The sequence below is a fragment of the Ranitomeya variabilis genome, chromosome 2, assembly GCF_051348905.1.
Source record: "Ranitomeya variabilis isolate aRanVar5 chromosome 2, aRanVar5.hap1, whole genome shotgun sequence".
Classification (NCBI taxonomy): Eukaryota; Metazoa; Chordata; class Amphibia; order Anura; family Dendrobatidae; genus Ranitomeya; species Ranitomeya variabilis.
In genome coordinates this window covers 479554634-479568718 of record NC_135233.1, presented here as the reverse complement: position 1 = coordinate 479568718, position 14085 = coordinate 479554634, and the positions used below count along the sequence as shown (strand labels likewise).

Genomic DNA, 14085 nt, shown 5'->3' with positions numbered 1-14085 from the left:
ACATAAAAACGGAAAGTTTGGTTTTCACTTTTGTTCCATTTCTAATGGATCCGTTTCTACACATTTCAGCGATGTATCACTTACTGGGCTGCATGCTACAGTTTTTATAAAATCACAGTTTTCTCTGCTGCAGATCTAGCAATTCTCTAAATGCTGAGCTCTGTATAACCCTCCCACACCACTAATTGGCAGCTGTCTGTGTACACTGTGAATTGGAAGGAAGCTGTCAATCAGTGATGGGTTATACAGAGCTCATGAATATGGAGGACTACCCGGCAACAGGTTTACTAGTCCTCTAGTGATAATCTCCTGCTAATAAAACTTGTTTTTGAAAACTACAGCTATCATCACAGTAAGTGACACATCACTGGAATCAGGGTCTCACCAGTGTTACAGCTGAAATGAAATTATGAGCAGTGGCTGTTTGGTTTGCCCACATTGCTGACCTCTGAGTAAAACGCAGGGTGTACTTTGTGATGAGGTTATTGTAACGAGACTCCACTTACAAGCTGCAAGTGTTCAAAGACAGACGATTTATTATTTTAAGGAGAGATTGGACTTCATTTCCCAAATCTGTCTAACAGTAAAACTTGTTACTGATAGAGGCCAAAACAATACATGTTTCATTTTCCCAAAGCAATTTATTTAAAAGATCAATTGCTTACCGACCCAGAGGCGAACCCACAATTAAGGATATTCTTTTCACAATCTCAGTTCTCAAAAAGCCAAATATCAAGGTATTATAAGCTTCTTAACAAACCAATAGACCATGTCTGCCAGTCAATATCATTAACCAAATGGTCGAGGGATATACCAGAACTCACTACACAATCCGTACTTACTGCAATTAGTTGAGAAATCCTATAAGAGAACAGCACTACAAGAACCAATCATAAAAGATATTTACTTTATTTAAACAAGAGTAAAATTACATAATATAAAAAACATAATAGGGATAGCAATGAAATGACAAGGATTCACCAAAAAAGGTGACAACACAGTACCCAACATGTATTGTATGTCCGAACAGTGTAAAAAAGTGTAAGCCTACTAATCAGCTCAAAAAGTGCAAGTGCATTGAGCAAATAATCATAACAATGTATATCCACAACATAATGAGTATGTTCTAGTAATGAGCATGCACTGACCACAATCTAACCTAACATAGCTGTCATATTACAACATCAAAAATGAGTACAGAGCAAGATCAATAAGGAAAAGTAATGTGGACTGTCAGTTTAATTACCTGAGGGACCGCATTGCCACCGCCCCAACGCGCGTTTTGACCTAGTGCCTTCTTTACTGCAATTGGTTATAATAGCCATGAGTTTCTTCCTATAGAAATGCTTCTCAATCTCTGTCATTGGGCCTATACAGGTCCTTCTCAAAAAATTAGCATATAGTGTTAAATTTCATTATTTACCATAATGTAATGATTACAATTAAACTTTCATATATTATAGATTCATTATCCACCAACTGAAATTTGTCAGGTCTTTTATTGTTTTAATACTGATGATTTTGGCCTACAACTCCTGATAACCCAAAAAACCTGTCTCAATAAATTAGCATATCAAGAAAAGGTTCTCTAAATGACCTATTACCCTAATCTTCTGAATCAACTAATTAACTCTAAACACATGCAAAAGATACCTGAGGCTTTTAAAAACTCCCTGCCTGGTTCATTACTCAAAACCCCCATCATGGGTAAGACTAGCGACCTGACAGATGTCAAGAAGGCCATCATTGACACCCTCAAGCAAGAGGGTAAGACCCAGAAAGAAATTTCTCAACAAATAGGCTGTTCCCAGAGTGCTGTATCAAGGCACCTCAATGGTAAGTCTGTTGGAAGGAAACAATGTGGCAGAAAACGCTGTACAACGAGAAGAGGTGACCGGACCCTGAGGAAGATTGTGGAGAAGGACCGATTCCAGACCTTGGGGAACCTGAGGAAGCAGTGGACTGAGTCTGGTGTGGAAAGGCGTGTGCAGGAAATGGGCTACAGGTGCCGCATTCCCCAGGTAAAGCCACTTTTGAACCATAAACAGCGGCAGAAGCGCCTGACCTGGGCTACAGAGAAGCAGCACTGGACTGTTGCTAAGTACTTTTTTCTGATGAAAGCAAATTTTGCATGTCATTCGGAAATCAAGGTGCCAGAGTCTGGAGGAAGACTGGGGAGAAGGAAATGCCAAAATGCCTGAAGTCCAGTGTCAAGTACCCACAGTCAGTGATGGTGTGGGGTGCCATGTCAGCTGCTGGTGTTGGTCCACTGTGTTTCATCAAGGGCAGGGTCAATGCAGCTAGCTATCAGGAGATTTTGGAGCACTTCATGCTTCCTGGCACCTGCTCACAGTGCCAAAACCACTGGTAAATGGTTTACTGACCATGGTATTACTGTGCTCAATTGGCCTGCCAACTCTCCTGACCTGAACCCCATAGAGAATCTGTGGGATATTGTGAAGAGAAAGTTGAGAGACGCAAGACCCAACACTCTGGATGAGCTTAAGGCCGCTATTGAAGCATCCTGGGCCTCCATAACATCTCAGCAGTGTCACAGGCTGATTGCCTCCATGCCACGCCGCATTGAAGCAGTCATTTCTGCCAAAGGATTCCCGACAAAGTATTGAGTGCATAACTGAACATTATTAGTTGATGTTTTTTTTGTTTGTTATTAAAAAACACTTTTATTTGATTGGACGGGTGAAATATGCTAATTTATTGAGACAGGTTTTTTGGGTTATCAGGAGTTGTAGGCCAAAATCATCAGTATTAAAACAATAAAAGACCTGACAAATTTCAGTTGGTGGATAATGAATCTATAATATATGAAAGTTTAATTGTAATCATTACATTATGGTAAATAATGAAATTTAACACTATATGCTAATTTTTTGAGAAGGACCTGTATTAGCCCTATAGGAGGACATAGGATGGGTATTTTCCCTACATCAAATTGTTTCAAGTGTAATGCCCCCGAGATTGACCTGTAGCAGAAATACAGTCTTTTTGGACAAAGATCCATGCTTTTGTATCTAATCAACTGACCAATTTTGCCCCCTTTGGTCCTATATGGGCTATTTTTGGATATCTTGATGGTGAAACATATCGATGCAATCCTGGCATAAGGAAACATTTATACATGGTAGAAGCAGCAGGATCCAAAACAATTTTTCACACATGGCTCAGTCCGCAATCCCCTCCATACAAATTGTTTTTGGAAAAATTTGCCTTTTTGATAAAGATGGACTGGGTGGAGGAGTCTCTTCAAAAGGAACAAAGTTCAAAATTTCTTTGACATATGGGAGAGTTTTACAGAACATTTATGTCAATACATTCATAAATCCTTGCAAGAGAAGATAGTTTTGGACCAACCACATGGTTTCAACAAAGGATGTTGACGGGAGGTCCTCCGATAATGTTACCTTAGTTCTGCACTACAGGCTATGCCTGCGACATGGAGACACAAAACCACGCGCCACAAGGATGAGTTCCTCTATTACTATATTCTCTACTACTATTTCCTCTACAATCACTATAATTCCCCTTGGTGGGAGAGAGGAAACATGGACAATTGTTATTGACGCTCATTTCACGCCATTTTTTACTTTCCTGTTCGTTGACCTATTTTACAGTAATTTATATTACTTAATTGACTTATATCATAAAGGTTATATATAGATTCTTTTTTTCTTTTGTCAAATCAACCATTTATTACTCTATTTCCTTAGTTTATATATTTTATGCGTTTTTGTAATCTGAAAAATGCTCATAAAAACATTCTTTAAAAAAATAAAAATTAAATCCCATAGATTTTAACCCATGTGCCCAGAGCAGGCATTCATTATTATAACATGATAACAACATATTTATATACATTTTCCAGGAACTGTCCTTGACGACCTTTCGGAAAATTCCACCTGTGTCCAAGTCAGCGACTGCCCCTGTTTTTTCAATGGAGACGTTTATAGCCCGGGAGATCATATTCGCACTGAGTGTAGTGTTTGGTGAGTTTGAAAAAAAAAATAATGGTAAAAATAGTTTTCTCCATTGTGCTCCAAGTGATTTATTCCTTACAGAGAGGACAAAGAAAGATAATTAGACCTTTGTGACCTAAAATAATGCAAAAGTAACCTATTTCCAGTGGTGGCCATATTCAAGAAACATTTGTCTTTCCCGTACCACCTTTGTAGGCATTTTGACAGTGTGTGTGCATTATGATGGCTCCAAGAAATGGGAGTTAATGTTGAGAATAATTCAGGAAGAGATTTCCTAGAGACCATGGAGTGGTAGGAGAGTTGCTTACAGAGAATTATCTGTGTGAATGGAGCCTGATTTTACTGCCATGCCTTGTGTAGGCATCCGACACTTAGCCTAGAACTGTCAGCTGTCATTAAATCCCGTGCCCTCAAATGATAGATAATGAGATGACTCTGCTAACCCTGGTGCAATCTACACAGAAAAGCTAAAACCTGTTCTGCTTGAAAGAGGAAATGCTTGTCCGTTTTGTAGGCTTCTCAATACAAGGATAAGTTAGGATTTTTTTATAGTTATTTAGGAAATATGAATCTGATTTTAATGATATGGCATTTCCTAATCGTATACGCATTTTGGCAGCTGCAAGGAATTCTATCAAGCTACCCCATGGCTCCGATTTTGTGCTGCCTATTAAAAACACAACATGAGTGCAGCAGTACCCATAGAGACTTATCTACAGTAAGTACGTGTGACACTGGTTAGGAACCAAGGGACTAGTAAAATTACTAATGTTTAAGTACAATACAAATGTTTTTACAAGATAGAATATAACATGATGTGGCAAATAAACCACGCCAGTTATTACTAATTTCCCTATTTGTTCAGTTTACTATTCAATACCTTCACCTTTCACAACGGGTTACGTAATATCACAACTTCCTTATCCGATTCACACTAGAATATATCATGACAAGTGGGAAATATGCGAATCTCTCAATTCCATCATGAGGCAATGTAACCGGCAGATAAGTAATCGGTTCTCAGACGTCTGTGCCATCAGATTTTTTTAGCTTTGGCTAAAGACACCATTATTGGGTTACAAGCTTTCATTGCTTCTGAGTCTCTGAGGTTCCCATTGTTATGCAATTATCCATGATTAACTCTTGAGCAATAAAACCACAAAAGACACAGACAATAGTTTCCAGCTATTGAGTGTAAAAGATGTCATGATTGCTATAATCCAAAAGCATAATATATTCGTATTTCTGCACTGAAACCATGTGATAGCTATACTGTAGAGAGATAGAGAGATAGATAGATAGATAGATAGATAGATAGATAGATAGATAGATAGATAGAAAAAAAATGAAAGAAGCCCCTGAACAATGAGAGTGCAAAGCCTCCCTGGCTACAACCAAACCATCCGGATAAAAACAAAAACAGCAACTGGAGGCAGCACACCTCCTATGGGAGGTGGAGCCGCATATTCATCACTGTAATGAGTGGTACCACGTGACCGCTCACACAGGACAAGCTGCCGGCGCTGAGAGGAAGCATCGCGGGGGCTGGGTGAGTATTTTAATGCAAGCGGGCGGGCGCAGAGGGGGTGGGAGGCGGGAGGTGACCACGAACTTTATTTTAAACACACACAAAAAAACCCTTGATTTTTCATTCCTTCTCTCCAGTGAACGCTGCTGGGGAGAAGGAATGAATGCCGGCTTCAGCACCACACGCAGGGGGGACAGCGCTTACTGTAGCGCTGTTTCTCCTGCGGCCGTACGTGCACACGGAGGAGAGTGCACACTGTTCTTCGTGTGCACGTGTGCGGGACGCTTTGCGGACCGTGCTACCGGAGAAAAACGGACATGTCTCTGTGTTTTGCACACGGACACACGGTCCGCGAAAACACGGAGACATGTGCTTAGACCCATTCATTTGAATGGGTCTACGTGTGTCAGTGTCTCCGGTATGTGAGAAAACTGTCACTACACGTACCGGAATCACTGACGTGTGAAACCGGCCTTAGGTTGATGAAAGGAGGATTGCTCAGCCAAAATATGGAGGCTGTCATCACCTCCAATAGTATATTATAAAAAACTGACCAACACTTCCAAAAAGAATACAGCAAGTGTGAACGGTGCAAGCTGCTATGACTTCATAATTTACAGACCAAAGTATACAGAAGCCTCTGTAAGCGCTAATGTAACTCCTTACAATTCGTTCTTTGATATAGTGTATCATTGTAATGCTAAATACAAGCTCAAGGTTTTTTTTATTGCAGTGAGTGCCAAATGGGGCAGTGGGCCTGCGAAAATACTCCCTGTCCAGGTAGATGTTCCATAGAAGGGGGCTCTGTTGTCACTACATTTGATACTGACACATATCGATTTCATGGAGCTTGTATTTATGCCTTGGTCACGGTAAGTTAGTTATTCATAAATAATTTAAGTGTACATGTGATGGAAGTGACACAGTCCTGAACTGGAGACATACTGTAGACACATTTTCTATGATGGTGCAACCACTGATACCTGACTCCTGGGGGACCTCACTTCCTAAGCCCCAGCTTCAAGATTGCCATACTTATAGCCTGCTATATTAAATAGTTTTTAAAACCCATTTCTTTTTCTTTCTTTCTTTCTTTCTTTCTTTCTTTCTTTCTTTCTTTCTTTCTTTCTCTCCCTCTTTTTTTCCTCTCCCTCTCTTTTTCCTCTCCCTCTCCCTCTCCCTCTTTTTTCCTCTCCCTCTCTTTCCTCTCCCTCTGTCTCTTTTTTCCTCTCCCTCTCCCTCTTTTTTCAACCCATTTCCTTCTCTCTTTCTTTCTTTCTTTCTTTCTTTCTTTCTTTCTTTCTTTCTTTCTTTCTTTCTTTCTTTCTTTCTTTCTTCCTCTCCCTCTTTTTTTCCTCTCCCTCTCTTTTTCCTCTCCCTCTCTTTCCTCTCCCGCTCCCTCTTTTTTTACTCTCCCTCTCTTTCCCCTCCCTCTGTCTCTTTTTTCCTCTCCCTCTCCTTTTTTCAACCCATTTCCTTCTCTTTCTTTCTTTCTTTCTTTCTTTCTTTCTTTCTTTCTTTCTTTCTTTCTTTCTTTCTTTCTTTCTTTCTTTCTTTCTTTCTCTCTTTCTCTCTCTTTCTTTCTTTCTTTCTTTCTCTCTGTCTTTCTTTCTCCTTCTCCATCTCACTGTGTATATCTCTCATTTGGGCACCATGTAATCTTTCTTGTTGTTATTATTCGGGCCATAATAAATACAGAATCCTCTAGAACATACATTTATTTTACTATTAGTGTTTAGATGTATTCTAAAGATAAATGCCCCTAACAAGAGAACGTTCAATCACCGCTAAATTTTTGTAGTCACCTTGATATACTCCATGTTTGGTTTTGTTCTTCATTATTACTCATTTTTGTCTTATTTTCATTAGAGCCCTAACTTTCCCGATGGAGGAAGTGTGATGGGAACATTCGAGAAGTGCGGAGTGAGCTCTTCAGAGACTTGTTTCACCAATGTTATCTACACATCTTCAAGTGTGAGTATTTTCTGCTTCTGATAAAATGATTATACAAGTTTTTCAGCATCACGGTGGATCAGTGGTTAGCACAGATATTTTGCAGCACAGGGATCCTGGGTTCAAATGGTCCAAATCCCACCAAGGATAACATCTGCTAGGAGTTTGTATGTTCTCCGTGTATTGTGTGGGTTTCCTTCATGTCCTCTATTTTTTTTCCCAGAATCCAAAGACTCACTGATAAAGATTGCCCCTTGAGAAAGCCAGAAGCTAAATGCATGCTGGAGTAAGGAGGGAATCACATACAGTAGTTTTTGTTATGACATGAGCTTTCCCTATCTTGAAATCCTCCTTATTGACCTCTGATCAATTTTATCCCAAAAATATTTTTAGTTATATTCAACTAAGAATTACAGTACTTTATTCTGTACATTTTTTGGATTGCCCTATTGTTATGTATTTTTATATGTTTGTATACTGACATGGAATGTAGATTGTGAGCGCCAGATGATGTCTGTAAAGCGTTGTGAAATATAAACAATCATAATAAAATATCAATATAATTTTAAAAGTAGTAGGTGGATTTGCGTTGATAAATTTACAAAACATTAGGGAATTACTTCGTTTTGACAATCTGCTATGGAGCCTTTAGATAAATCTTTTGGGTCCATGCAGTTAGTTTTTGTTTCAACTGCACACTTTTGATGGAAAAAAATATCAAGCAATGTTCCTCACTCCAGCTGGGTAGAAAGCTGATCCTACATGAGCGTGAGCCATTGGACGCAAAAGGAAAAACTGACCCCTACCCGGTATTTTCAAACCAATTGCAAAGATATAATAGACTGGGATGTTGGAAATGTTCAAACAGGCGCTTATAGAGTTTAAAAAAAAATCTATGCTATTGTTTGTAGAACATGAACCATGTTTCCTGTAGTATTAATACAGATATTGACTATTCCTTTCTCTTACATTCTATACTGCAGAGCATAATAATACTGTCAAAGCAGGATCAAATCACAGTGGATGGGCAGATAAAACAGCTGCCATATGTGACAGGTGAGTGAAAACCTGACTATATTTTTTATGAGCAGGAACCAAATATTTTGCCCCCCCATTTGCGTTTTTTAAGTAAATTTTCTTTTTTGTCTTGTTGTATTCGCTGACGTTTATTGTGCCAAATTCCCAAAAACGGTGCACTCAGTTCACAAATCAGGCGCACACTCATAAAATAGTTTTTTTTTAACCTATCATTAACCATTTTTGTGACTTTTTGAGCAAAAAAAAAAAGGTCACATCTTTTTCAAGATGCCATAAAACGTGTGCGACTTTTGAGAAACATGCAGAAAATTACACCAGGGCAGGGGTGATTGGAGTGGAGTTGCGCCAAATTTTCTGACTTTTTAAAAAAGTTACAAATGATGAATCAGGTGAAAAAATCTGGAATTGCTAAACTCCGCACACAGAGGAGAAAAAAAACAGATGAGAACATAAAATATAGACTTAAAGGGAACCTGTCACCCCCCAGGCGGTTTTAACTAAAAGAACTACCTTGCGCAGCACTAATGCTGCATTCTGTCAAGGTGGCTCTTTTAGTTGGGATCCCTGCAGAAATATTTGTTTTTTTAATTTGCCCGCCATACCTGTAGTCTGTCCGGGGGGGCATGTCTTTTCCCCCAGACACAAACGCCTCCCAGCCACCACTCCTGTGCCTTCATTAACGTCCCCGGTGTCTGCGCTGTAAGTTCCCGAGATGTGATGTGAATCGAAGGGCAGCGCTAACTGCGCAAGCCCGAAAAAGGAACTTACAGAGCAGGCGCCACGGAGGTTAATGAAGGCACAGGAGGCAGTGCCTAGCGCACGGAGGGGCCGAGTGATGGCTGGGAGGCGTTAGTGCTGCACAAGGTGGCTCTTTTAGTTAAAAACGCCAGGGGGGTGACAGGTTCCCTTTAAAAAAAGCAAAATAGGATAATGAATATGGTACAAAGAAGACAAAAAAAGGCATAAAGGCAATGATGAATCAGGACTTATGAGCCTCAAGATATCACTTGCATATTTCTTAAGTCACTTTTCTTTTTTTTGTTTTTTGCTATTAGTTGTTGTTTTTGTTGCCAAATTCATTAAAATAGTGAACGTAATTCATGAATTTGTTGCAGAGTCAAAAATAGGCTCTTTTTCTATCATAAACTGTTCTTGCGACTTTTGGTGTCAAACTTTGCACTTTGGTGGCAAAAGTCACAAATATTCCACCAAAGTTCTAGTGTGCTTAAAACTATACCTGAGGTGGACTGGAGTGAAGTTGCGCCAAATTTTGCCACTTCTTAAAAAGTTGCAATTGATGAATAGGACGAAAATATCTGTAATCAAAAAACTAAAAAAAGGCTCAAAATATACAAAGATGGACAAAAAACAGGCGCGAAGGCAATGATGAATCAGGCGAAATTATCTGGAACAAATCTCAACCCACAAAGTGTAAAACAAAAAACAGGCGATTGCATATAAAATAGACTACAAGAAAATCACAAATAAAATTATAAATTGAGTGCAAACAAAAAAAAAGCTCAAAACATGCAAAGATAGACAAAAAACAGGCACGAAGGCACTGATGAATCAGGCAAAATTATCTGGAACAAATCTCAACCCACAAAGCGTAAAACAAAATAAAAAAAACAGGCGGGTGCATATAAAATAGACTTCAAGAAAATCACAAGTAAAATAATAAATTGGGTGCAAACAAAAAAAAAGCTCAAAACATGCAAAGATAGGCAAAAAACAGGCACAAAGGCAATGATGAATCAGGCGAAATTATCTGGAACAAATCTCAGCCCACAAAGCGTAAAACAAAAAACAGGCGAGTACATATAACATAGACTTCAAGAAAATCACAAATAAAATAATAAATTGGGTGCAAATAAACAAAAAAGCTCAAAACATACAAAGATAGACAAAATTACAGGCACAAAGGCAATGATCAATCAAGGCCTATCTTTTTTTGGGGTAGCAAGGAAAAGCCAGAGGTGTCTGGCAGCAGCTTTCTCCTCTGTCCCCATGGAAACACAAAACGGATTTTTTTTTTATGACAATGATTTTAATTCCGTTGGTTCTTCCTACAGATGAAGTTATAGTGATACGACTCTCCTCCACAAATATCCTCCTCTTTACAACATTTGGTCTTGAGATCATGGTGCAGAGAGTCCCCGTCTTCACCGCTTACATTAAGCTGAACACAAATTACTTTGGAAACACCAAAGGTAAGAATTTTTGGAAGACTGAAATTGAATAACTAATAATGAAATGGTTCAAGTGTCTAATTTGTGGTCATCTGGTAATTACCATTTTTATGTTTTTCTGTTCCCCCCATTAATTCTTGTAGGTAAGGGCAAGCCTGGATTTTGGTCATGTGGCTGACTTGATATATCTATATTTTCACAAGGGTCTCGAATTGAAGTCACAGATACAGGGACTAGGGAATAATAAATGTACGGGAGAATTAAATTGGTTAAGAAGTAAAAAGCAAAAAAGTCATTGTAAATTCTACATACTAAAACAGGCTAAAGTCTACAGTGGTGTACTACAAGCATTCATGTTAGGGCTCATTGAGATGTCAGTGATTTTTCTTGTATGAAACAAAAGGACCGATTTTCACCAGTGTTTTCAATCCGATTTTCATCAGAGCTTGGTCAGGACGTCAGTTTTTACCTTCAGAGTTTCACCAGTTCTTCTCGTACGCATAAAAAAAAGATGGAGGATTCTCAAGCTTCTTCTATCAAACAGTCAGTGAAAAACAGACATCAAATGGATGGCATCCAAGTGCTGTCCACTTTCTTCACGGACCCACCATAAACTTGTTGAGTTTGACCAATAAGGGTTGACTCGGACGTCCGTTTTTGGCACACAATTTCCATCGGTGTTCTTAATGGATGGAGCTTATACTTAGTATAGTCTATGGGGCTAGTCCCATGTCCGACTTTGAGATGTGTTCCATAGTGTTTCGAGTGTTGGATCAAGATCAGCATTGCGAGTCTATGGGTTCATGAAAAAATAGACAAACACGGACGTCTGAATGAGGCCTTACTGTTTAGCTCTTTCATCTTCAATATTATATTTTGATGTCTTGGAATTGTCTCCTTTTATTGAATTCAGGATATGCAGTAAGGGATTATTAATTTGGTATGTAGTATGACTAAAGCTTTACTACCATTTATTTTTTTTTCATATTTTTGTTTTTTAAACAGGATTATGTGGCAACTTTAATGGTGAAACTAAGGACGACTTCCTTTCCAGTTCTGGGATTGTTGAGGGAACAGTGACAGTATTTGTAGACTCCTGGAGAGCAGCGGCAAACTGTAAAGCATCCCAGAATATAGATGTTAACCCTTGCTCAATGAGTGTATCTAATGGTAAGTGCCTTATGGATCGAGGTCCCAATATTTCACATATCCCCTACAACTTTTTTTATCCACTAATAGCCAAGAAGACATACAATTTAGGGACAAATATGACGGTATTCAATTCATCTACACAAATAATTTGTTAGGAAACTAAAATGTAATTTTACAAAGGATTGTAAGGAGATATTGAGCCTTTTAAATTTGGTGACCATAAGAGATGCCACCAATATTAGATTGGTGGGGTCCAACGGTGCAAGGTCGCCTATTCACTTGAAAAGTAAGGCACAGGCATTCAAGATGTACATGATGAATGTGCAAGAAGTCAGCCCCCATTTATCTGATATTATCAAATATCTTATATCAATGGCCTATCCTAAGACTAGGGTCACACAACACCATTTTCTCTCATTCAAGAGAATTGGGAGTAAGATTGAGAAAAAAAATGTTCTATCTTCTCCACTCTACTAGGCTATGAAAATCAGACTGCACTCATATGTCACCCGAGTGCAGACCGAGTTTTTCTCATTGATTTGTATGGTTGAGTGCGAACTGAATATCAAATGCAAATCAATCACGCTGCAATTTTTTTCCTTGGACCAGCTCTGTCCAAGAAAAAATCCGACATGCGCACGACCCCATAACATAATATTGGTCTGAGTGTGATCCGATGTTTTGTTGGATCACACTCAGACAGCAAATACGCTCGTCTGCACCTGCCTTGAAGGTTAGCGATCAGTTCAAAAATTTGGATTAACGTTTAAACAAAAAAAAAAAATCTGAAAGTTTGGAGGTTGGGCTCTGTATTTTTTAGGAAAGTCAAATGCAAAAATATCAGTCACGAAAGTGAACACAATAGAACCATTCTGCTCTTCTTGCCGATCAGCCAATAACTCCCTCGTGCACCGAGAAGTTACCGTATATACTTGAGTATAAGCCGCGATTTTCAGCCCATTTTTTTAGGCTGAAAGTGCCCCTCTCGGCTTATACTTGAGACATTGTCCCAGGTAGTCGGCGAGGGAGAGGGAGTGGCAGGAGTGGTGACTGTCGTATCATACTCACCTCCGCCCGGTGCGGTATCTGCACGTCCCTTCTTCTCAGATGGTCTCGGCGCCGGCAGCTTGTTCCTGTGTTCACCGGTCACGTGGTACCACTCATTAAAGTAATGAATATGGACGCGACTCCACTCCCATAGGCGGAGAGCATATTCATTAATTTAATGAGTGGTACCATATGACCGTTGAACACAGGAACAAGCTGCCAGCGCGTGCCGGAGACCAACGGAGAAGCAGGGACTTGCAGAGATGCGTCAGGTGGGGATGAGTATGATGGGGGAGGGTGAGCCATGTGATATTCACCTGTCCCCGTTCCACCACCGGGCCCCGTCTTCCGCGTCCTCTGGCTGTGACGTTCAGGTCAGAGGGCGCAATAACGTGGTTAGTGCACTCGCTGCCCTCTGCCTAAACAGTCACTGCAGACACAGCGGCGTGTGGTGGTGGAATGGGAACAGGTGAATATTGAAAGTGCCGGGGGCCTGAGCCAGCGGCAACACCAGCACCTAGCTCCCAGCGATGAGAGGTGAGTGTGTCATTTTTTTTTAATCGCAACAGCAGCATATGGGGTTATAGTATTCTATGGAGCATCTTATGGGGCCATCAATCTTTATGGAGCAGCATATGGGGATATTCAAAAACACTTAACCTACTGAAGTCTCAATTAATTTTACTTTTATTGGTATCTATTTTTATTTTTTAAAATTTACCAGTAGCTGCTGCATTTCCCAACCTAGGCTTATACTTGAGTCAATAAGTTTTCCCAGTTTTTTGTGGCAAAATTAAGGGTCTTGGCTTATACTCGGGTCGGCTTATACTCGAGTATAAGCGGTAATTTGTAGTTTAACCAGTTGTCAGATGTAACTAATATATTCTTCTTAAACAGAAATTTTCGCACAAGCACACTGCTCTGTTTTGGTCAACCAGGAAAGCCTGTTTCACACATGCCATTCTTTGGTGGATCCAGAACCCTACTACAAGGTAAACGGGTCATGGAGGTAAAACCAATATACCGTTCTTTTTTTAATATCTTTGTGATTAGCATGATTTTTTTTTTAAGTCCTAAATATAACATCAGTTTACATAGAATATTCTATGTGTAAGTGATCATAATAATCATGATAACATAACATTACCAGCATGATCACTGATATACAACACAACATTTCACA

At 39.5% G+C, this 14085-nt stretch overlaps 1 protein-coding gene across 1 annotated transcript in view; it reads left to right on the top strand.

Annotated features, from left to right (window-relative positions):
• Positions 1 to 14085, top strand: part of MUC6 (mucin 6, oligomeric mucus/gel-forming) — a 76700-nt gene that overhangs the window by 32285 nt on the left and 30330 nt on the right. The window contains exons 11-17 of the mRNA XM_077281608.1: positions 3884 to 4004; positions 6257 to 6395; positions 7393 to 7497; positions 8460 to 8532; positions 10587 to 10724; positions 11709 to 11873; positions 13800 to 13894. Coding sequence (XP_077137723.1) covers positions 3884 to 4004; positions 6257 to 6395; positions 7393 to 7497; positions 8460 to 8532; positions 10587 to 10724; positions 11709 to 11873; positions 13800 to 13894 — 836 coding nt within the window. The remainder of the gene's footprint in view (positions 1 to 3883; positions 4005 to 6256; positions 6396 to 7392; positions 7498 to 8459; positions 8533 to 10586; positions 10725 to 11708; positions 11874 to 13799; positions 13895 to 14085) is intronic.